The sequence below is a fragment of the Aphanomyces astaci genome (assembly GCF_000520075.1).
Source record: "Aphanomyces astaci strain APO3 unplaced genomic scaffold supercont1.34, whole genome shotgun sequence".
NCBI classification, from domain to species: Eukaryota; Oomycota; class Saprolegniomycetes; order Saprolegniales; family Verrucalvaceae; genus Aphanomyces; species Aphanomyces astaci.
The window spans coordinates 148,898-170,843 of NW_009798297.1; the positions used below are offsets into that span (position 1 = coordinate 148,898).

The 21,946-nt window shown below is 54.0% G+C and overlaps 6 protein-coding genes across 6 annotated transcripts; 3 read left to right on the forward strand and 3 right to left on the reverse strand.

Annotated features, from left to right (window-relative positions):
* Positions 1-426: 426 nt before the first annotated feature.
* On the reverse strand, positions 427-1,959 carry H257_11475 (hypothetical protein; the record flags this gene model as incomplete). Its single annotated transcript, XM_009838418.1, has 3 exons — positions 790-1,959; positions 649-710; positions 427-596 (listed from the first exon to the last, which is right to left on the reverse strand). The coding sequence occupies exons 1-3, from the start codon at positions 936-938 to the stop codon at positions 427-429; spliced, it is 381 nt and encodes a 126-aa protein (XP_009836720.1). The 5' UTR covers positions 939-1,959.
* Positions 1,960-3,184: 1,225 nt separating this feature from the next.
* H257_11476 (hypothetical protein) lies at positions 3,185-14,266 on the reverse strand. Its single transcript, XM_009838419.1, has 8 exons — positions 13,818-14,266; positions 13,519-13,771; positions 12,268-13,463; positions 11,518-11,937; positions 6,521-11,445; positions 3,857-6,464; positions 3,628-3,784; positions 3,185-3,549 (listed from the first exon to the last, which is right to left on the reverse strand). Exons 1-8 carry the CDS (start codon positions 14,211-14,213, stop codon positions 3,218-3,220), a joined length of 10,287 nt encoding a protein of 3,428 aa, XP_009836721.1. The 5' UTR covers positions 14,214-14,266; the 3' UTR covers positions 3,185-3,217.
* A 242-nt stretch (positions 14,267-14,508) lies between these two features.
* Positions 14,509-16,847, forward strand: H257_11477 (hypothetical protein). Its single transcript, XM_009838420.1, has 5 exons — positions 14,509-14,770; positions 14,868-15,555; positions 15,619-16,196; positions 16,264-16,338; positions 16,394-16,847. The coding sequence occupies exons 1-5, from the start codon at positions 14,549-14,551 to the stop codon at positions 16,442-16,444; spliced, it is 1,614 nt and encodes a 537-aa protein (XP_009836722.1). The 5' UTR covers positions 14,509-14,548; the 3' UTR covers positions 16,445-16,847.
* On the reverse strand, positions 16,379-17,815 carry H257_11478 (hypothetical protein; the record flags this gene model as incomplete). The annotated part of the gene is made up of 3 exons (XM_009838421.1): positions 16,379-17,031; positions 17,107-17,237; positions 17,298-17,815. The coding sequence occupies 3 exons, from the start codon at positions 17,813-17,815 to the stop codon at positions 16,544-16,546; spliced, it is 1,137 nt and encodes a 378-aa protein (XP_009836723.1). The 3' UTR covers positions 16,379-16,543.
* A 293-nt stretch (positions 17,816-18,108) lies between these two features.
* On the forward strand, positions 18,109-19,683 carry H257_11479 (hypothetical protein; the record flags this gene model as incomplete). Its single annotated transcript, XM_009838422.1, has 12 exons — positions 18,109-18,135; positions 18,186-18,282; positions 18,343-18,431; positions 18,485-18,598; positions 18,665-18,715; positions 18,763-18,840; positions 18,887-18,949; positions 18,999-19,076; positions 19,148-19,257; positions 19,324-19,360; positions 19,422-19,466; positions 19,537-19,683. The coding sequence occupies 12 exons, from the start codon at positions 18,109-18,111 to the stop codon at positions 19,681-19,683; spliced, it is 936 nt and encodes a 311-aa protein (XP_009836724.1).
* A 354-nt stretch (positions 19,684-20,037) lies between these two features.
* H257_11480 (PEK protein kinase) lies at positions 20,038-21,835 on the forward strand (the record flags this gene model as incomplete). Its single annotated transcript, XM_009838423.1, has 1 exon — positions 20,038-21,835. Exon 1 carries the CDS (start codon positions 20,063-20,065, stop codon positions 21,833-21,835), a length of 1,773 nt encoding a protein of 590 aa, XP_009836725.1. The 5' UTR covers positions 20,038-20,062.
* Positions 21,836-21,946: the final 111 nt, after the last annotated feature.

Sequence of the window (21,946 nt, forward strand, 5' to 3'; positions counted from 1 at the left end):
TGGAAATCTCATCACCGTGAACGTTACAACAGACGTCATGGCTTTTTTTGGTGCGCAGCAATGTCAATACAGTACATACTAGTATACTACTAGTACTATGTAGTATTACTGTACTTCATGAAGAACTTGTCAAGTACTAGTACTTATTGTTACCGGTACGGTATGCAGAGCATGGGACAATGGGAAATTCTGTGTAACGTTGGGTTCATACTACTGTAGTAGGTGGCAGTGCCAAACATATCGTGTGTGATCATTGCTTGGCTGTAAATGGAACAGCCCTGGCTCGCCCCCAATTGTATTTAGCGTTAGTAGCGTGTCCGCCGTTGCGTGGACGTGTCAATCCCACGAGCACTCGGCACTCCATTGAAAACAAATGTGAGCCTGATGATCGACAATAATATACGAGTAAATCATCTTGTGCTAGTATTAATCTGTGAGAGGGATTGCGTACGAAATCAATTGTGGAAAGTTGTCATCTAGCGCCATGGCGAAACAGCCCCACAATTTGATGTCCATCACATACCACGTGCGGTGGCCCCAACGAACGGCCAGCAGCCCGTTGAGTACCGCGGACGCAGCGTCCATGTAGTACACGCCTTGGTGCACCCAGTGTATATTGTCGAATAAATATGTACTTGCCCCCGGAACTCACTAGCAGAGACATGGCTACATTGGTTGCGGGCAGGTCTGGCTTGTAGAACACGCGAGTGCTAACGCAACAAACCACGTTGCAGATGCCAACGCTTGCAAGCAACCAGTTCGTCAAAGGCAAATTGAGATTTGGGGTACGTTGTCGGTAGGTTGTCGAAACACAGCACGTTGCCTCCATAGTACGACAAGTTGTTATCCATCCGAAAGCGTGGAGGGCGAGGAATGAACGTCAGGTCCACCACCAACCCAAGGAACGGTGCCAACAGTGCTGGATCACAGTTTTGCATTCAACAGGGCTTGGAGTTCCGAATACACCCCCCCTGAGGGAGGTGGGGGGGACATAGTGCACGTCCGCAGAACCAAACGGACCGATCTGGTCGTGAAAGACAGCTTATTGATCGACGAGGTGGCTGTTGTCGTTGCCGACGGCGTCAAACATGGACACGTCGTACCCGTAGTGTTCCAAATGATTGGCATAACCCCGCACAATGCTCAGGGCAGAATAACCAAAGAGCACAAGTCATTTCGAAAGTTCCAATACGTGGCCACAGTCGTCCATGACTCTCGCCCGAACGGCTTCGACTTGACGGCCACCGTTTGCCGTTGTTGCATTTTCAAACTCGATCGATTCCGACGACTCAAGTTGGCGCTGTTATGATACTGCAGTTCGAGTCGCATCAGCTTGCGGAACACCAGGTACAGTACTTCGTCGTCGCGTTCGACGGGCGATCTCGCAATCACTGGACCGCTTCCAATGACTCTTTCAGCGCCAATCCGATGATGACAGTCCACTCGTTGTAGTTGGTCGCGAGAAACAACGTCCAGTTTGTATTACGAGCAAGTTTCGATGTAAGTGGCAGCATTGTCGGTGTATTTGGCCAAGCCCCGCTTAGCCCTCGCGTGGGAATGGGCAAAGTCCTATCACCGATCAAAATCCACCCAGCAGTATTGGGCGTTGACCGAGGCCGTGGTAGCCGTGGACGTTGTTCGGATGCTCCCAATGGCTCGTACGAGGGACGACTTGGTGTCTGAATAAAGCGACCGTACGCCGAGGAGTAAATGCCTTCGACAACGTCGCTCGCATAACTTCGTGGTGATGTGGCATCGGCAGAAAATAGGTCGATCAATTGGGTGGGAACGTTGCTGGGGAGAGCCTCGAGCTTGGCGTTGATCTCGCCTACCAAAAACACGGCATACCCCGAGTCGTTGTAAGCAGGTCAATCCATGTCGTTGGCGAGTGACGGGGACAAAACGTACGCATATGAAACAATATATTTGAGAGTGAAGGCCAAATAGCATAGCCCACCCGCAGCCTCGAGCCGGGATCGAAAGGAGCTCGTGTCCACTTTGACAGGTGGGTCTGACGGATCGTCGTCAAACGGGATCACAGTGCTGTGTCTTGTCAAGGTGGTGTCGACAACACCCGTAGAAATCGACTTGTGAAGCGGGAAGAGTCCCTAGCCCCCTTAATTTAGTTGGCCTTCGCATAGAGCGAAACCGAAAGTACGGCTACTGGAATAGTACTGCAAATATCACAATGACTAGATCAATGAAATCGGAGGCAATCTTTCTATTTCACCCCCCATTAAGAGCTTTTTTGGAGCGAGTTTGCAAGATTCCATCTACCTATTTGAGTCGGCCGTGGATATACGTGTCATCAACCCTACCGGTAGCTACGTAAGCGTTCATCCTAAGACCGCACGAAATATGCAACTCTGCTTCCATTGCTCAGGACTAGTAGAAGCCATAGTTAGAAGTATGCATAACGAGACATGGGACGCACAAAAGTCGCACCGTTTTCCGTGAGAGGTCAACTAGGTTCGTGTTGGTGGAGTAGTGCTACTGCAAGCTGCACATGATATGATAGCCTCAAGTTCTTCTGCACCAACGTTGCCCCCAACTTCACTAAACTTACGTCAATAATCGCCGTAACGTTACGTGATGACGACTTGTCGAATTCAAAAACGTACCCGCAACGCCACGAGCCTTGTGACCATTCATTGCACAGACGAATGCAAACCACCGAATCCATGCCGAAGTGGGGAATGTGTAGCTATCGATTATAATCAGCTCGTAAAATATTGTTCTCGAGATGCGACTTTGGCGTCCGGTGTTATTTGTGATGTGTACACAGACAGCTCTGACGGCCTCAGTGTGTAGTTTTTCTCTGAGCAAATCTGCTTTGATTTGCATGATAACAGTAGTAACGATGGGAATGGCGAGTCTAGTGTAAGCATTTTACACGTTTGTCAATTTGCTCATGGTTTACAATATTAATACTACGTAGTAGTACATGATATTGCTCTTCAATAATGACCCAAAAGTTAAAAGTTGGTAGTTCTTCTCACGATTCAAGTATTAATAGCATCTGCGTGGTGCGACCAGGCACCAGATGTCATTTTCTTTTTCAGAGCATTCACTAGTGTGTTGTCGCTTCGTTTTATGTGATACTCCCCCCCGCGGACCAGGGTACTGGAATTGTGGTTCAAGGTGCATATTTCTACAGTAGTTTAATGGACCCACTCAACCTCATCGTGACTACATGTATAAAATCTTCCATTGTTGATTAACGCTTCATCGTTCTTTCTACGTGTTTTGTGATCTTGGCGTTCTGCTGCTTCCAATGCTCAATGGTGGTCAGGCACGACGTGGACGATGGGTCCGTCGATTTGCTGTGCGCCGGTGGGGGCGGTGTGAAGTGGCGGCTCACGCCAGACCCAAAGCCCACTCGCTCGTGAGTCACAACCTTCTTCACGGGCGTCGGGGCCCCCACGCTGCTCTGCCCACTCAAGCTGTCGCGCCGTCGCTGTTGTCGTCGCAGCTCATACCCTGGCTGTCTCAATTGCGAGCGCGACAGTTGCTGCTGGCGTCGGCTACCGCTGGTCTTGCTTTCGTCGCCTAGACACACAACACACGAAATCAGTAAAAACGATGTCCCAGGAATCCATATTATTGAGGACGGTAGGTAGGACGTACTCGCCACACTGCAGCCATCGTCTTCATCCTTGGCGTTCGCTTGGTGGGTGTTGGTTTGATGCTTCCACCATTCTTCGTCATCACGCGAGTTGCGTATCTTGTCGCGCCATTGGCAAGTGCAGTGGCCTTGCTGTTGGGCTTCTCGTCGACGATACAACTAGACAGCGCAGCCAATCATGCATGGTTACAACCAGGACACATCTTCACGCATGCAAAACAACAGACATACCTCGATCATTTCCTCGGTCGTAGCCGCCCGCGTGTCGGCGCGGACCTTGGCTTGCTCTGCCAGCGCCTGCTTTCGGAATCGAATCAACTGAAGCAATTGAATCTCCTTGAGTTTCTCGATTTCGTCCGAGCTGGTGGCGTGCGGCTTCATCTTGTCCTTGAGACTCTTCAGTTCATCCGCGTGGCTTTTCTTGACAGAATCCATGGCCGACTTGTGTTTCCACCGCAAAAACGCCCGCTGTACACTGCACTTGGTCGCAATCTCCACGCGCGTTTTGGCCACACACGACCGATTGTGCGTCTCCAGCACGTGAATCGCAGCGATTTGGCATTCGTTGGCCAGCTCCATCGCTTGCAACACCTCGGACGCGTTGACATGGAATTCCGCTTGCTTTTCGATCTCGTCGTCGTTGGATGCGTCGTTCATCGTGTCTTCGGAGACCGTGCCGTCCTGATGGTGGCGGCGCCAGTCGGTCCACTTCTTTTGGTACTGCTGAAGGCGGGAAAGAATGTTGCGCAATTGAAGCACGTGGGCGTCGTCAGGACTTACGCTGTTCTCGTCGGCACTGGACGACAATACAGCAGTTCCTTGCTGCCGCTGCATCATGGCCACCAATTGGGTCAAGTCGGATGGTGGAGACGGTAGTGTTGCCAGTGTGGTCTCGACTTCGGTCAAGTCGTTGACGAGCACGTCCAATTGCTCGATATGTGTGTGCATCGACAGTGTCGGCGTTGTTTTCATTTGGGATGGTGGCCCAGACCCGCTCGTCGTTGCTGCCAAACCACACAACTGCCTCAATCGAGCCACAGTTTCGGTCAACGTTGTGATGGCCGCGTCCTGCCGTGTCCACTCGTCCGACGACGGTGCCTGGGTCGATTCAAAGGCTCGCACCAGATCGTCCACATTCGTCGACGTCGAAGTCGGCACGTGTTTGATCAAGAGTGGCACCACTTTAGCATGCAGGTCATGGCTGTCTGCTTCGAGCGCTTCCTGGCGCTGTGCGTACTGCGCCATCGTGTCTGCAAACTCTTGCGTTTGAATGTACTGGTGCCACTGCGCCATGTCCTTTCGACCATGTGGAACGTCATCCACGAGATCGTCTGGTCGATTTGGGGCCATCAGGTGGTGGTGCATTTCGTCCAGTTCGTCGCACAACACTTGCGATTCGCGCTCAATGTCTTGTAGCCGGGTCGTGTACTGGCGCAAGTGCGAGTCAAACTTGTCCGACGCAATGTACTCGGTCCATCGCGGCAAATCCATAGACTGCGTCGACAGAGCCACGTCCGCTGTGGTGGCGATTGCGAGATGCATCTTATGCAGCGCCGCACAGATCGCTTTGTGGTGGCCTTGGCCTGCACATTGTCGTAGCATGTCGACGAACGGCTGCGAGTGGATGTACGCCGCCCAATCTGACGCGTCCATCGATGGCTGCATTGCCTCACGCGGCCACAGCACCGCGTGCATGTTTTGCAGCGCGTCGCACAGCGCCTGTGTTTCAGACGTGGAGGCCGCGTGGGTGCTGCCTTGCAGCGACGCCACCCAGTTGAAAAACGCCTGAGACGAGACAAACTCGCCCCAACCTGCAATGTCGTCGTCGCGGGACGGAACATCCAACGTCGCCGTCGTCGCAACTTCTTGCTTTAAAATTGGTGTACTGCAAGGATTCTTGTTGGACGTCGCGAGGGGCGGCGTTGCAGAGCTCGTGGGGACAGACACTGCATTGGTGTGGGTATCGCAGAGGACACGCAAGGCCTTGCACAGTTGCTTGGACAAGGCTTGGTGGGTGTGGACCAGTTCAGCAAACGGCTGCGATCGAATGTACTGGATCCATCCTTCGGGATTTTGAGGGAGTCCAATCGCCGAAGCCGTCGAGTTCTCGGCGGTCGACGCATTCGTTAATGCAGTGTGCATCGTCGCCAGCGCTTCGCTCATGTGGTCCAGAACTTCTTGCACCTGGTGCACACCCTTGGCCAATGGACCTCTTTTAGACGTGGCCTCAGCTTGATGGACATCGTTGGTTTGGACGTCGTTTTCGTTTTCGTCGTCGGTAGTAGTAAACCCAGCCAAAAATGGCAACACCACGTCGCGGACGTCGTCGCTGTCGCGTTCAAGGGCGTCCATTCTTGTCGAGTACTGGCGGAGGTTGTCTGCGAATTCGGCCGACGTCGTGTAGTCGGCCCACTTCGCGAGGTCCATGCTGGCATTGGCGACTTGGGCAGGGTACAGCAAGTGGTGCATGGTCAAGAATGCATGGTTCAGCGCATGATGTTGAGCTTCCGACACCACCACGGAGCGTGCCATGTCCTGTTGCCACGTGTCCACTTGGCCTTCGCGGGGCAATGACGGGGACAGCGGGTGCACCTCATGCATGGCCGCTACGAGTTGGCGCAGCAGCCGCTGGCGGAATTGCCACGCCGATCGAAGCGTGCGTGCAATGTTGTTCTGGTTGGGAGCAGTATCGCCCTCATCATGTCCGCTTGTGTCAGTGTCTTTGTCGTCGAACGTCGCGACAATTTCCAGCACCACCGACATGATGTCCTTCCCAACGCCGTCGGGGAACAGCGACGCCATGGCCACTGGCTGTTCGCCCCCTCCAATGTCTCGGGACCTACGTTAACCAGTTCAACCCAACTTACTAGGCATAGACGGATCGGTTAAGCGTACCGGTGTACTTGCTGGTTCAGACTCTGCGCCTTGTCGTTGAGGTCGTTAGCTTCTTCGATTGCTTTCAACCACGTACCACTGCTGCCGTTGCTGTTGGTGCTGCCGTCCAAGTCGCCCACATTCATCATCGCGTCATCGTCATCCAACGTCGTCGTCATTCGGGTTGATTTACTGGCAGAAATAGCATGAATCGACGCTTGCACGTTTTGCAGGCTGGACTGGAGGTCCTCGAGACTCCAGTCCCGATCGGACGACATGGTCGCTTGCAAGCCCAACACGGGGCTCACGTCCTGGACAAACGAAGCGACCGACGATGGCAGCGCCCCTTGAGCAGGGACATCCTGGGCATCTGTCAGCTGGTCTTTGAGCACGCCCACGATCGTGTTGAGGTTTTCTTGGCCCAGTCGCAGCTGTTCGTTCTCGGACAGGATCAATGCATATTCGTCGGGGAGGCTGAGGGGTTCGCTAGTTGTGGCCGTGGTCGGCCTCGTTGCTAGCAAACGTTCGAGCTGGCCGATCAGCGCCACCTTTTCGTCGATCAACTGCTGCAACGACGCTACATTGGCCGTCAGCGTGGTTACGGACGCGTGCAGGTCCAGCACCACGGCGTCCTTCTTGGAAAGCAATTCTTCCAGCGTAAACAGCTTGGTGTTCAATTCCGCGCACGTGAGTTTGTACGTTGCGTCAGACTCGGCCAACTCTTTGGTGGCGTTGTCGAGTTGCAGTTCCAGCATGTTGCACTTGTCTGCTAATTCGTCGTGGACACGAGATAATTCCATGTGGACTTGGGCTAATTCGTCGTATCGGTCGGTGGCCAACGCCTCGTCGGCCTTTAACGTGCGCACTTCGTCGTTGAACAACTCTTGCAAATGCGAGATTTCTTCCTCCTTGGCCACCAACTCGGCCTGCCACGCCGTTGTTTGAACGTTCCACTGTTGCTGCGCCGCGACCAGTTGCTCCGCCACTCGAACCTCGGCCGCTTTGGCTTCCGAGCAACGGCTTGCCTCGTCGTTCAATTCTTCCGTGCGAGTGTCCAATTCTGACACGAGACGCTCCAATTCTGCGGTCAACCGATCGTTTTGTCGTCCAAGCGACTGCGCGCTGCTCTCGAGGTCACTGTGGGACCGACTCAGTGACGCCAGCTCGTGGTCCTTTTCTGGCACTTGGTTTCTCCACGCATCTCTTTCATCGATGGTTCGCTTGAGTTCATCTTGGAGGGTCTTCAATTCCTCTTGCAATCGATGGGTCAGTTGGTCTTGCGCTTCCTTTGTGGCGTCCAACTGCTCGCGCGACGCGGCACTGGCTTCCAGCTGCGCCTCAAGGTCAGCTACCTTGGCGTCCAACGCGGCCTTGTCGGCCGAAAACGCAGCATCCGTGGCCACCCATTGCGCCTTCTGGGCCTTGAACGCGTCCAAGTCGGATGTCAATTGAGCGTTTTGAGTTTGCAATGCTTGGATCGCATCGTTCAGCTCGACCTGGGCGCGACTTAACGACGCAATTTTGGCTTGGTGGTCGGGCACGGACATCTCGAGCGCTGTCTTCTCCTGCGCGAGCAGCATCACTTGCTTGGTCATCGTGTCCTCGGACTTGGTCAGCGCCGACACTTTTTCCTTGAAGCGCTGGACCAGCAATTGCAATTTCGCCACCTGGTCTTCCTTGTAGCTCACGCTCGCCTGTAATTCCATGCGTTTCGTGTGGTTGTCGTTCATTTCCGACTCGAGTTCGGTGATTTGGTCGACCAATCCACGGCGCTCGGCGGTCATACTCGCGTCCCGGGCGTTGCATGCTCGGATGTGGTCGTCGTGGTCTCTAGTGAGCGTGTCCAGTGCCTCTTGCAACCGCTGGTTGTCAGCGTGGATTCTGCTGGACGAAGACTCCAATTCACTGTGGGAACGGCTGAGCGACGCCACCTTTTCTTGAGTTGCGGGCAACAAGTGCATCTCCAACTCGTCCTTTTCGTCGCGCACGGCGGTCAGTTGTTGGGCGAGCGACGTTTCAGACTTGGTCAAAGCTGCCACTTTGTCTTTGAACCGGTCCAACAGCACTTGAAGAGTCGATATTTGGTTTTCTTTTTGTACCAAGGACGCTTCCAAGTCCTTGTACGTGGCAACTTGTGCGGCCAACTGACTCGCCAGTACTTCCCGTTCGGCACTCACCGTCGCCTTTTCGAGTTCCACAGCCGCCAGCTTTGCCTTGAGCTGTTCATTTGCGTCGTCGGCAACCTTCTTGGCCACCTCCAACTCACCATGCGATCGACTTAACGACGCCAGCTTCTCCATTTGCTCGGGCAACGTCATCTCGAGCGTCTGCTTGTCGTCGTGAAGTTGAGTCAGTTCCAACATCAGCTTGGCTTCCGAGGAGGTCAGGGCCGCCACTTTTTCCTTGAACCGGTCCACCAGCGCCTGCAACTTGGCCAATTCATTGACCTTGTCTGACACGGAGGACGTGAGCTCCGCCACCTGTTCTTGACTTTGCACTTGCGCCGCCGTCAAGGACACGATTTGAGCACTTAAGGCCACGGATTCGTCGCTAAAAGCCGCGTTTTCTCGACGCAGAACGTCCACTTGGTGCAATGCATCTTCCAAGTCCGAGCCCAACGTGTCTACTTGGCGCTGCAAATCACTTGCCGCGCCCGTCTTGGCCTTGAGCTCCGCCGACACGACGTCCAATTGGTTGGTCACGGATACTTCCGACGCCGTCAACTGTGCGACTTTGTCTTTGAATCGGTCCAACAACTGCTGCAACCTGGCCACCGTGTCGTGCTTATCGGTTGCGGCGGCGTCGAGGTCGGCTTTCGATTGGGCAAGGGCGCGCTCGAGTGATTCCAGTTTCGACATGTCCTCTTGTTGCCGCAATTGCGCTTCCGAGGTCAGCACGTCCTTGGACATCGCAACGTCGTTCAACTGGGCTGTCACATGGTCGAGTTGGGTTTGGAGAGCTTGAACTTGGGCGTCCTTGGCCTGGACGAGCCCTTCAGCTTGCTCGAGGGTGGTCGTCAGTCGTTGCTTTTCACTCGCCAAAGACTCGTTCGTTGAGACGACGGCCTGCCATTTGGCCGTGAGCGCAGACAGTTGAGCCAGCAAGTCTTGAATCTTCAGCTCGTTGGCTTGGATTTGACCTTCAAGGTGCAGTTGGTTGGCTTCGAATCGTTGCTTGTCCGCTGCCATCGTATCTTTCGTGGCTGTCCACGCCGCGGTCAGCTCGACCACTTGAGTCTGCAAACCTTGAATTTCCCATTCTTTTGTCTGCAATTGTCCTTCCAACTCCATTTCGGTGGCTTCCAGAGCCTGCACAGTAGTCTCGTGATCATGCTCCATCGTCGCCAGGTGGGTGTTGGCCGCGTCGATGTCGGCTTTCAACTTGGATTGAGATGTTTTCAGTGTCGCCACCTTGTCTTTGAACCGCTGGAGCAGCACTTCCAGCTGGGCAATGTCGCCGTCCTTCTTGGCGACGGCGGACTCTAGCACAGACACCTTGGTCATGGACGAATCCCGATCAAACGTCACTGCCGCCAGTTCGGACTCGAATTGCTCTGCAACTTCTTGCAAGTTGGCCATCTTGTGCTCTTCGGCTGCCTTTTCCTTGGACAACGTTTCGACCAAGTCCTTCAAACGATTGTTTTCCGACTGCACTGACTGCGACATTGTCTCCAATTCGCTGTGCGATCGACTCAACGTCGCGAGTTGCCGAACGGTTTCAGGCACTTGTTGCTCCAACACAGACTTTTCTTGCGTCAATGATTGCAACTTCTGCAGCAACTCTTGTTCCGACGACGACAGCTGGTCCAGTCGAGCGGTCAAGTCGGCAATCTCCTTGTCTTGCGTTGCGGCCGCTTGCTTCTTCTCTGCGACGGACACTTCCAATGCCTTGCACACCGAGTCGCTGTGTGTTAGCTGTGCTTCCACAGCGTCGTGCGCAGCTTGGAGTTGCTCAGAAAGTTGTTGCAGGGACTCGACGTTGTCCCGCAACGCGGTCTTGTCTGCAACATGGGCCGCCGCTTCACCGTGTAGGACGTTGTACGATTCCGTCGCTGCATCCAGCTGCCTTTGCAAGTCTGTCACTCGATCATCAGCAACTGCCTTGGCGTTGCTGAGCTCGTCAACGTTTTGCTGCAGTCGTTGCTCTGACTCGGTGAGCGCGGCCACGGTGGCATTCAGGTGATTGCGACCTTCGACGAATTCCTTCTGATGTCGCTCCATTTCCGCTTCAAATTGAGCGCATTGCCGCAAACTCTCGTCTAAGTGCTGCTCGAGCGTCTCTACCCGTTCCAACGCCGTCGACTTTTCCAACGTCAGCGCGTCCACCACCGCCTTCCACTTGGCCACCTCGGTCGCTAATTCATCAGATTGGGCGAGGAATTCGTCCCGAGTTGCCTTTAACCCGTCGACTTCTGCTTGCTTTTCGAGGCGAAGGCGGTCCACGTCGTCCGATAAGGCCAGTCTGGACGCATTTAATTCGTCCATCGCCCGCTGCAAATCCGCCACCACGGCTGCCTTTTCGTCTCGCTCGACTGAGATCGCCGCATCATGTGCTTGGACGGTGGACTGCCACGTGGCATCCCACGAAGTCACCGCGTCGTCGTGCAACCTCTGGAGGTCGCGGAGCTCCACACTCCACGCAGCTTCTTTGGCTCGATGTTGCCCTTCCAAAACGGCAAACTGACTTTCCAGAGACGATTTGTCACTTTCGATCGTCGCCTTTGCCGCCGCCATGTCCTGCAGTTGCTTCATGAGCATTTCCTCGGACGTTGTCAGCAACGCCAGACTGTCTTGCAGCGACAGCACTTGGCCTTTCAGATTGGCTACGTCGCTGTCGTACTTGGCACGAGTTTCGCTTTGGGTGGCCGCCCACTCCTGCGACGTGCCTTGCATGGACTCTAATTGTGCCCGCACCACGGCATCCCAGCGCATCACATGCTGTCGTTCCTACGTGGCATCCATAAACAACCACCAATTTGCGTGTCCAAGCTAGTTTCTAGCTCAGCAACTGGGACGCACCTCTTCGTGTTGCATGCGCGCCAGTTCATACGCCTCGCGCCATCGATCGACGTCTATCCGCAACTCGGCCACGACCCGGTCCAGCTCGGCCAGTTCTTCTTGCGCATTCACGAGCTGGGTTTCCACTTGGTCCAGCTTTTGCTCGACTTCGTGCTTTTCTTCGTAGATCGAATCGAGGTCGTCCGTGAGCACATTCACTTCACGCTTGTACTCGAACACTTTCTTCTGCAACGTTTCAATCGCATGATCTCGCTCCACGACGGCCTTGGCGTACTCGGACTTGTCGTTGTTTAGACGGCGCTCTAGCTCGGCCACGCGGGCTTTGGTTTCCTGGATTGTCTGGTCTTTCATCGACACGGATCGGCGCAGCGGCCGCGTTTCCGCTTCCGCGGCTTCCAGCGATTCGTGGACTTGCTCCAACTATAAAACAAATATTGTCACGTGGATTCGAAAAATTTGGAGTGGGGTGCTCAATGAGCAGCATCAAATCGGCAGACAATCAAAGATCGACCAATCAAAACCCAGATCAAGAAAAAAGTAGCCAATCAAATCCACTCTTCGACGAATGCAACATCGAATTAGTGTGCAAATGGACGATCTTTACACACAAAAGTCAGGACAAACAATCGATCGATAGATTGGGCAAATAATCAGCACAAAGTCCAAGTTTGGGGTAAAAGAAAGACAATAACACTCGTGGGTTGGCAACTCGCCCAGCAAAAGATGGGCCTGCCTACATCGACATTGTACCTCGGCACTCAGCTCGTTGACTTGTTGGTGTAGACCTGCACACGCCCGACACGGTTCGTTGGTGGACGTTGCTGTCCCACCCACCGGTCGCTTGCGCAACTCGTCGAGCTCTTCCTGCATGATCTCCTTTTCTTCGACGATGGCATCCACGTCTGCGGAGATGATCTTGATCTCCCGCTTCATCTCGTACACGTTTGTTTGCAACGCCTGGATCGTTTGTTCGCGTCGTGCCAGGTCGGCTTCCATCGCTTTGCGTTCTTCCATCACGGCTTCGTGCGCTGCGACCATCGGATTCAACTTTTGTAGCAACAAGTCCACTTCCACTTCTTGCGCCTCCCGTTCCTGACGCAGTTGGGCCATTTGACCGTCCGTTGCTGCAATCGTGGCTTCGTACGACCGAAGTTGCTCGGTAAGTTGCCCGTTTTCCGCGTGCAAGTTGCGAGCCACGCGCTCCAACGTGTCGTCAATGGCTTTCGTCGGGGAACTCTGGCCTGGCTCCACCGACCCAGATTCACGCAGCGCGTGGTTTTCCCGAGTCAAGTCGCTCAACTGATCCAACAAATCGATCAAGTCCGACCGGTGCAGGTCGCGACCGTGCAGAATTTCCGCCCGGAGCGACTCGATCAGGTCGTTGCAGACGCCGTCGAAGCGATGGTGGCACTCGGTGCTATGTTCCAGGCCCTCTGCGTTGACGTGTTTGTGTAGAAGTTGCTGGCCGGCGACTTGGTCGTCCAATTCCTTCTTGTAAATGACCACGCGTTGCTGCAGCAACGCATTCTGGCGACTCAAGTAGGCCAAATTCGCACTCGGGACGGCCAACTCGGACTCCAACGCGCGGCTGTGCGCGGTGGCGGCGTCGAGCGCCACCTCAAGGTCCTGCACTTGGCGTTGCAACCCCGACATGGCATCCACATACCCAGTGGCGTTGTTGCCGTTGGAAGGAGCAACTTGCTGGGCAACTTGCAGCTTGAGCTGGTGGTTGAGTTTGGTCACGTCTGCCACGTGGCGCGCGGCATCTTGCAATTGCGTCTCCAAGTGCTGAATGTGTTCGTGCAACATGTCGACATTGTCTCGGTAGTTGGCGTGGACAGAACTCCGCAACTCTTCGATGGAAGCGTCCACATTGCGATGATGGCTGGTATGTGGTTGGTCGTCGTCGCCATAGGTCGATGACGTGGGGCTCCAGTTGAATTTTCCTAGAAAATACCGAATCAAGCCATGCCTTGGAGGTGGAACTATGGAACCTCGTACCAATGGTTCCCACGGAATCGTCATTGTCCCCTGTCAGCGACATCTGCCGGTCGTTGCTGCCATAACTTCCAGTCCGCAGCGCATTGAGTTCTCGCAACATGGCCTGAATCGTAGCGTCCTGGGACCGAATCGTGTCACGCAAATGGGCCACGGATGACTGCTTGTCCAAGTCGTCCAATGCCCAGAAGGCCAGCACCTTGGCATCCCGTACGTCGTCGCTGTTGTTGTTAGACACAGACAGCTCCTTGTGCATCTAGTTCGATCGTCAACGTACGAACAGTATGGAGAAATACACGTACATGCTCGCTGTCGCGGGCCATCGTCACAAACTGCTGCTTAAGGAATTGCACGTCCACGGGCCCTTGCGTGACTTGGAGCTGCGTGGTGTGCAGCCGCTTTTCGACCAGGCCAAGAAGGATCTCTTGAATGACGGCATGCTCCAGCACCTGCTGGCCTTGGTTATCTTCTTCGTTGTCGGTACCCGTCAACATGGCTGGATCGTCCTCGCTGTCCAAAATGTGTGAGATCCGCGACGAACAAATCGCTGTCATCGCTGCGCGGTCGAGGTTGCGCCATCCTTCTGTCTTCTTGGACGGGTCGTTTGTCCGAAAGTATCCCTGCACCTGTCGAAGCATCTCCAGCATGATGTCCTGGCCTCGCAAGAGTACGCCGGAAGGATCACCGTCCATCGTCATCAGCGGTACAGTATGGTATGGATGGACAAGGACTTTCTACCGGTAGGCTGTTGGGCACGAGTTGACTGTGAGTACCGGTACTCCAAGTTTAACTTCGAACTTCGGTTTAAGGTGATGGGTAGCGCTCGAAATATGTTTCAAACGTCGTGGGCCGCAGTTTCCGACGTTTTTTAACGTTTAAAACGTTGTCCAGTACACTGTATTAGCACACCTTCTTCGAAATTCGATTGTTCAAACTTTTCAATCGTTTTTATTTGTGTGACCTTGTAAAGATCGAAGTTGTACATATCAGTAAGTGCGGTTTTCCTCGCGCCTTTCCAAGATCGAGTTCGAGGATGTCGTACCACCGATCTGGCAGGACAAGGCGGCGCCTACCACAGGAAGAAGTGCACTCTGGGCATGGAGAAGGTGTAGTAGACGATACGGTATATTTGCTCGCGGGCAGTGGGCAGCGTGGATGTGGCGACGGCCGCGCGGCATCAGCTTCGTTCAACGCTCCAACCGACATGTGTTGCTTAGGCGACGATTTCGGCACGCTTGTCGTGTCAGATTCGCAGGTAGTGCACCACACATCAAACTCACGAAATTCAAATGAACCATCCTTTCACGATGACGTATTCGCTCACTCGCAACTTGCTTGCCTCTCTTGTGTAGAACAACACGCTTCGATTCCTCGTCCCGCCGTCTTCGTCATTCAATGGGGACAACGACACTGAGCCCCGCGTACAATCCCTTCGTCACGCACGCTTCTCATCGCCGCGCGGCCTTGCTGTCACGTCATCTTGGGACCGCACATACCTCCTTGTGTGTGACTCGGGTCACCATTCCATCCAATGGGGCCAGTTGCCGTCGACATGTCCACTGGACGAAATGGCCTTTGACACGTTTGCCGGCACCGGATTTCGCGGTCATCACGACGGCCCAGCCGACACGGCGACGTTCCACCATCCATGTGGCATTTGTGTGGATGACACTGAAACGGTGTACGTTGTGGACACGGGCAACCATTGCATTCGTGAGATTCGACGAATCAAGAAACACGTCACCAGCTCCAGATCTGGCAAGTCCACTCACCATTGGGTCGTGTCTACCATCGCGGGATGTAGTGGCAGCGGGGGGATTAGATACAAGGCGGTCGTCAAGAACGAGCGGGGCCGCGTGTCCAATCACGCGTCGGGGTATGCCGACGGACCAGGGGACAGAGCGAGGTTTCGAGCCCCGACGGGCATATGCATGGGCCAGGGATCAGGCGAGCTGCTTGTGGCAGACACATTCAACCACTGCATTCGCGTCGTGTGTCGAAGCAACGCTTTGAATGCATGGACCGTGCATACAATAGCAGGTACTCAATCGGTTTCTCGAACGATATGCTAGTCTAAATGACTGTCAACGTGTGGCTTTGTAGGGGGGATTCAAAGCGGGCATCTCGATGGCGGATGCGACGCCGCCATGTTCAATCAACCCGTGGGCATTTGTCGAGCAGGGGACAGTTCGTTGTTCGTCGCGGACAAGGGCAACCACTGTATTCGCCACATTGGAGGGTGGATTGGCAAACTCAAGTACTCTTGGGTCCGCACGATTTCGGTGGGGGACTTGGCGCCCAGTTGGCGGTTCTCCAAAGGCGTGGAACCTCCATTTTTGCTACCCAAGGGCCTCACGGTCCTGCCACCGCGCCATCGTTGGTACTCTCCAAGTCAACACAATCACCACGAGAACAACAACAAAAGTGCCCCCCAACACGTGGTGGTCGGTGTTTGTGACACTGGCAATCACCTCGTGCGCGTGGTATCGCTTGAAATAGAAGATTCAACGACTTTCGACAACAGCAACGCTGAACGTCAACCGAAGTACGTTGGGGTGTCGACAACCCCTTCAGCCACCGCGCAGGTCGACTGGCAGGATCAAGATGTGTGGCTAGTGGCCACACCTGTGCCACAGTCTCCGCCTTTATCGCACAACCAAGCGACGGACGAACTTGAGCGCGTACTACTTTCTATTTGTTTCTTTCATGATGCAGTCGGAGTGCTCATATTTGGACATGCGCCTGTAGTTGCGCCAAGAGAACCATCGCCTTCGTCTAGAAAACGCGGCCATTCACGAAACGCTGGCTACAGCCGCAGATTCGGTGCGTGTCCCTCCACCTCCGTCGCTGTCTTCCTAACATCAAGTGATATCTGTAGATTGAACACTTGACAAGACTCTTGACTGGACGGACAGCGTTGACATTATAGCTCATTCGTCAGCCATACCTCGTGCACTACAGTATACCCAGCCAAAACGTCATTTTCAACGATCATTTTGAGTTCCCAAGGAATCTAGCGGTGCCTAGATTAACCTGTAAGAGCTGTCGTCCTATTCGCAGTGCTGGCAGGTGGTGCTACGTGGTGAGCTTTCGCTTGTTCGAGGATCTCAATCACTCGCGCGGCATCTTCTGCACGCACTGGCGCCGGTGTGCCATGTTGAATGGCATCTGCCACTCCTTTATAGTACGCCACGTAGTTGCCTCGCTGACTCGGGACTCGCTCGCCAGCGTTAGGTCCCTTCGTCCACGTGCCCCACAAACTTTCGTCTTCCACGCCAAACGTTGGATCAGTCGCAGGACTGCCGCCGATGCGCAAGGATGCTTCCTGTGCGTCGAGGCCGTACTTTTCAAACGAGCCGTTGGTGCCACGAAGGATGAACTTGGGGCCGATCTCAGCCACAAGCATGCCAGCAGTGACTACCACCACTAACCCACTGTCGTACTGGCACGTCAAATGAAAGTAGTCGTCAGTGCCGACGCTACTGCTGCCGTAGTGTCGTTGCGTCTCGACTTTGGCTAATGCATCCGACATGTCAGGAAACAACTTGTATTTCTACATTTGTGCCATAGCAATCGTATGTATGGCTGTACCTTGAATTGAAGCTGGGGGGCCAAATAACACGAGCATCTGGTCGACTAGATGCGAGCCGAGGTCGTACAGCAGCCCGCCCCCACCGATGGCAGGATCTTCTTTCCAGTTGTGCTTTGGCTCTGGACGGAATCTACGTGTAATCGAGGTAGGTTAGATGGCATACATCGTGCAATTATGAATAAATTCACACCGATCAAAGTGGATTTCGACATATTCCACGTGACCCAACAAGTTCTGACGAAGGAGGTCTTGGACCGTGAGGAAGTCGCTGTCCCAACGGCGATTGTGAAACACGGTCAAGAGCACGCCTTGCGACGCAGCGAGGGCCACCAGCTCCATCGCTTCCGCATGACTCACACAGAAGGGTTTGTCCACAACCACATGTTTCTTGGCCAGAAGCGCCAGCTTGGCTTGAGCGTAGTGCAGGTTTGTAGGTGTGGCAATCACGACCACGTCAACAGGAGGCGTCGCCGCCAAGAGAGCCTCCACGGAGCGCACGATGGTGGCGTTGGGAAGAACCGAACGGCTGAGCGATTGAGTGCGTTCAACAACGTGGGTGACCTCGAAGCGACCACTTGCCTGCAACAGTGGCAAATGGAAGAACGTGGCAGCAGTGCCAAACCCGACAAGGCCAGCTCGAAATAGCGCTGAGGTTGTGGTCATGTTGCAAAATGTAAGGAGGTTGACGGTGATGAGATCTGGGTGCATGATTTAGCCAATCAGACTCGATTGAAACAAACACCTTCGGCAAAGTACGCAACGGGAAGTCTAGCGATGACACTCGCGTTTGTTCCGAGGTTCAACAATTGTCCATGAGTTTGCCTCAACATACTAGTACCGATATATCGTGTATGACGTGGCACACTGGTAGCGATAGCCAGGTTGTCAACAAACCATGTGAGCTTGCACAGGGGCGGTTACATTGAAACTGCCATAGGCATCAAACTGACGACTCCGCCATCGATACTAGTATGTGCAGCAAAGACAACTTAACCAGTGGCATGGCCGCTGTGGCTGTGACTGAATGTGTGCGTCCATCACATGTGCAATTAGCATTTGCCTCATCTAATCGACGTAGACCATTGCCTTGCTCCTGTTCGGCATTGGCGCAGGGCTGTCCGACTCGACCAAGTTCCACATGGCTCTTGGCAGTCAAGTACACAGTGTCGGCGGCGGTGCGTGATCATGGTCATCTCTCGCCCCCTTGCGTGGAAATGTTGATGGTGGAGGCGTAGGGTTTGTGTTCTTGTCGTTGTTGTACCCCGTTGTAGCTGGAATTGGATTCATTGGAGCGAAATACCACAACAAATTCCTATTGCTCGTGGTGAGTCGTGCCGGTGTCTTGACTCTTGATTGTTGACCTCCAATGTCAAAAAGCACATGGGGGGATTGGTGGCGCTGGCGGTGATGCAGACGAGCATCGCGACCAGTGGATTAGTCCTTGCATCGCCCGACTACTCGTACGCGTTTCAAGACGCCTGTCTCACGAATGTACGTCTGGATGTCTCGTCTACGTTGCTGTTGGATTGAGCGCCCATACTGATATCCATGTGACAGAACTTTTTGAACAACCAAACGCAACGCGAACTCTGCCAGCCCTTCTTTCTCGTATGTAAAGTGTACAACAAAGCACATTCTGTGACACTGGGCGGTAGAGTGACACATTTGGGGGACTGCGCTTGGCGTGGCAAACCTTTTACGTCGAATCGTTGGCCGATCAAACTGCTGGCGCCGTACGTTCGTTATGGTTACGAGCAACTATCACTAGAACGTTTGTAGGGCATGCAAAAGTTGCAAGATGCGAACGTTTGCTGTGGTTTAGGACCTCCACGTCATTGCCAGGTTAGTGTTATCGTTGTCCACGAATTTGAACGTTCGGTGGAACTCGTAGAACGACACAAGGCCCTTTCCAAGCAGCCGACCGTCCACGGACTGGCCGACTCAACAAGTGTGTCCGACTACAACAAAGGTTGAGCCATGACTTTGAACTATCTGCTTCACATACTGGTATATTGCGGAATCCGACATCGGCAATGCTAGAATTCTGGTGATTACATGCCGACTCCGCTATGCTACGCTGGTGGGAGCTGCTCGTTCGACTACCCTATTGGAAGTTGTGGCATGAGTGGAGCCGGCTTGTTTGCAAAAGGGTACCACTACAACCTAGCTGAAATACGAGGGGTCGTAAAATGTAGCTGACGGTGCTGTGGTGGTAGTTGTGCCAGTGCGTTGCATCGAAATATGGCCTCGACGGTGCGTCCCCTGATCGCTGGTTGTAGCTACTCAATATGTATATGCTAACGATTTCACGCAGCTACAAGGACTGTGCATAACAGTGCAAGCCCTGTTGTTCTTCACCGTACGAAGCCGTCTGGCAGAGTTTTCTGCCAACAAAATGTGAAGAGAATGCATTGACATTCCTCGTGTAGGTCTTGTTTGGCTGCTCGACCATGTGCTTGATGTTCAAGCGCAAAGACGAGGACGTACTGCCATCAGGGACCCAGATCAGCATTCGGCCAAAGGAAACCAAGGTATACTGCAGTCGAGAGATAGCCCAGCTGGAGAAGGACTTTTGACACAGACGCTTCATTCTCACCCACAAGTGTCATCCCACGCATGCCCACCTTTCCCCGTTGTTCCTGGCTGAATGCATCCAGATCGCGATTTCTAGCCATAAGTCCTTTGTAGCTCGTTCGTGTGGTGAACTTTGACAACCGTCGAGTTGTCCAATCAGATCTGGAAGTTGGGGTGTTTACTAAAACCAAGTGCTTTTTCAATTTGACGCTAGCCACATTTAAATTCGCCCCCCATCTATTTAACTTTGGACCGATTACGCATGTTTATATGGATAAATGTAAGAAAATAAAGTGGGGTGCATTATAATCGGTACGTTAAAAAAAGTCGTGCCATCGGCCATCCCAATGCAAAACTGTCACCTTGAAGTGCATTGCTGGGATGGGCAACAAGAAGAAGCAAAATCAACGGAAAAAGGCTGCTGCCACCGGTGAATGCGGCAGGCCTGCCGCATCGGCCTCCCCAGCTGAGCATGCGCTTCCCATCAGCGAAGCCACGCTTGACGCATGCAAGGCCATGCAAGACGAAGAGATGGAAGTGCTTCAAGCCATCTACGGTGACGACTACAGCGAACGCAAAAGTATCAAGGGATTTCCTTCGTTTGCCATATCGATTTCAAAGCAAGGCGAGACGTTGAGCTCCAACGGTAGTGGTGACATCCAAGGCGTGGCCACCGTGAGCCTGCGGCTCCAACTGCGAAGGGGGTACCCAGTCGCAGACGTCCCCGACGTGGACGTCGAGTCGTCTGATGGCCTCACGGACAGCGAAGTCGCGACTCTGGAAGAAATGTTGCAGGACTTGAGTCGCGAGAAGCTCAAGCTCGGTGAAGGCGCTGTGATGGTCCACGACCTGATCGTGGCCACGGAAGAGTTTTTGCTTCGACACATTAAGGACCAGCGGTCATTCTTTGATCAAATGGTCAAGCGGCACCAAAAGCAAGCCGAGCGCGACGCCGAAGAGCATCGACGGACGAAAGCGTTGGAGCAGGAACAGGCCATGCACGAAGAACAGCAGATGCAAAAGGTGATTCAAGCCGACATTGAGAAAAAGGCCAAGATGAAGCACAGAGGGGGACAGCAGCACCACCACCACCACCACCACCACCACCAGCCTCCTACCGCCACTGCCGTCGACCATGCTACCAGCGTGCGAACGACGGCGGCTGGACGGTATGACTCGTCGGACGAGTCGTCGTCTGGCAGTTCGGATGGTTCGTTTGGGGATTCGGATTCAGACTCGCGGGTCGTGCCAGCGCAGCACTCGACGTCCCGCTACTGGAACGACTTCAAGGAGGACAAAGTGCTCGGTCGGGGCGGTGGAGGCGAGGTCCTCAAGGTCCAAAATCGACTGGATCGGCAATGGTATGCGGTCAAGCGTATCAAGCTCGACTCGAACGACCCGACGATGAAGAAGAAGATTCTGCGCGAAGTCAAGACAATTTCTCGATTACAACATCGCCACATTGTGCGGTACTTTCAGGCGTGGATTGAAGGAAGTGGACGGCACGGGGACGACAGCGACGATGACCAAAGCGATGGCTGGTCGGACGAGGACGAAACGTCGGAATTCATGTCGTCCAGCGATAACAGCAGCAATAGCGAAGAAGAAGAAGACGACTGGCTCGGCCATAGCCGGTCCCGACATCACTCGACGACAACACTGACATCCACAACCGCGGCAGCGGCCCGGACAAAGCCACGGGCGACGTCCAATGCAGCCATGTTGATACAAGATGATGATGGGAGTAGTAGTAGCTCCAGTGACGACGAAAGCAGGAGCGGCGGCGTCAAGAGAGGCCAAGTCGTCGTCACGGATGGGTGGGAGTGGACGGTGGACGCACAAGCGAGGGAGGCCAATGTACATCACCACCACAACGGCGGCGGCGGCGGCGGCGGCGGCGGTCCCGTGGCAGGGGGTCCTCGGAAACCGAAAAAAACGACCAACGAAAAGCTGTTTATTCAAATGGAGTACTGCGGCGGCAACACCCTGCGCGACGTGATTGACCAACTTTCGCTGTGGAAGTCGGAAGACAAGGTGTGGACGCTGTTTCGACAAATCCTTGAAGCCATTGCGTACATTCACAGCGAAGGCGTGATTCATCGCGATATCAAGGTAACGTCACGTGATCTCTACTACTTCATATTGTCGATTTGATACAGATTTGGGGAGGGGGTGCAATCGAATCGCGCCGACCAAACCGATCCACAATCGATCTGATTGGTTGAATTTCATTGAGAAGGTTTTGATTGGCTAATAATGTTTAGC

What these genes read in the sequence shown, in the direction of transcription:
- H257_11477 (XM_009838420.1), top strand. Translation starts at nt 14,549, where the DNA reads ATGTCGTACCACCGATCTGGCAGGACAAGGCGGCGCCTACCACAGGAA. An exon ending in GACCGTGCATACAATAGCAG is followed by an intron (nt 15,556 to 15,618) that starts GTACTCAATCGG and finishes GTGGCTTTGTAG; the next exon opens with GGGGGATTCAAAGCGGGCAT. An exon ending in CGACGGACGAACTTGAGCGC is followed by an intron (nt 16,197 to 16,263) that starts GTACTACTTTCT and finishes ATGCGCCTGTAG; the next exon opens with TTGCGCCAAGAGAACCATCG.
- H257_11476 (XM_009838419.1), bottom strand. Translation starts at nt 14,213, where the DNA reads ATGACGATGGACGGTGATCCTTCCGGCGTACTCTTGCGAGGCCAGGAC. An exon ending in CGCGCATGCAACACGAAGAG is followed by an intron (nt 11,446 to 11,517) that starts GTGCGTCCCAGT and finishes GATGCCACGTAG; the next exon opens with GAACGACAGCATGTGATGCG. An exon ending in CGACCGAGGAAATGATCGAG is followed by an intron (nt 3,785 to 3,856) that starts GTATGTCTGTTG and finishes TGCGCTGTCTAG; the next exon opens with TTGTATCGTCGACGAGAAGC.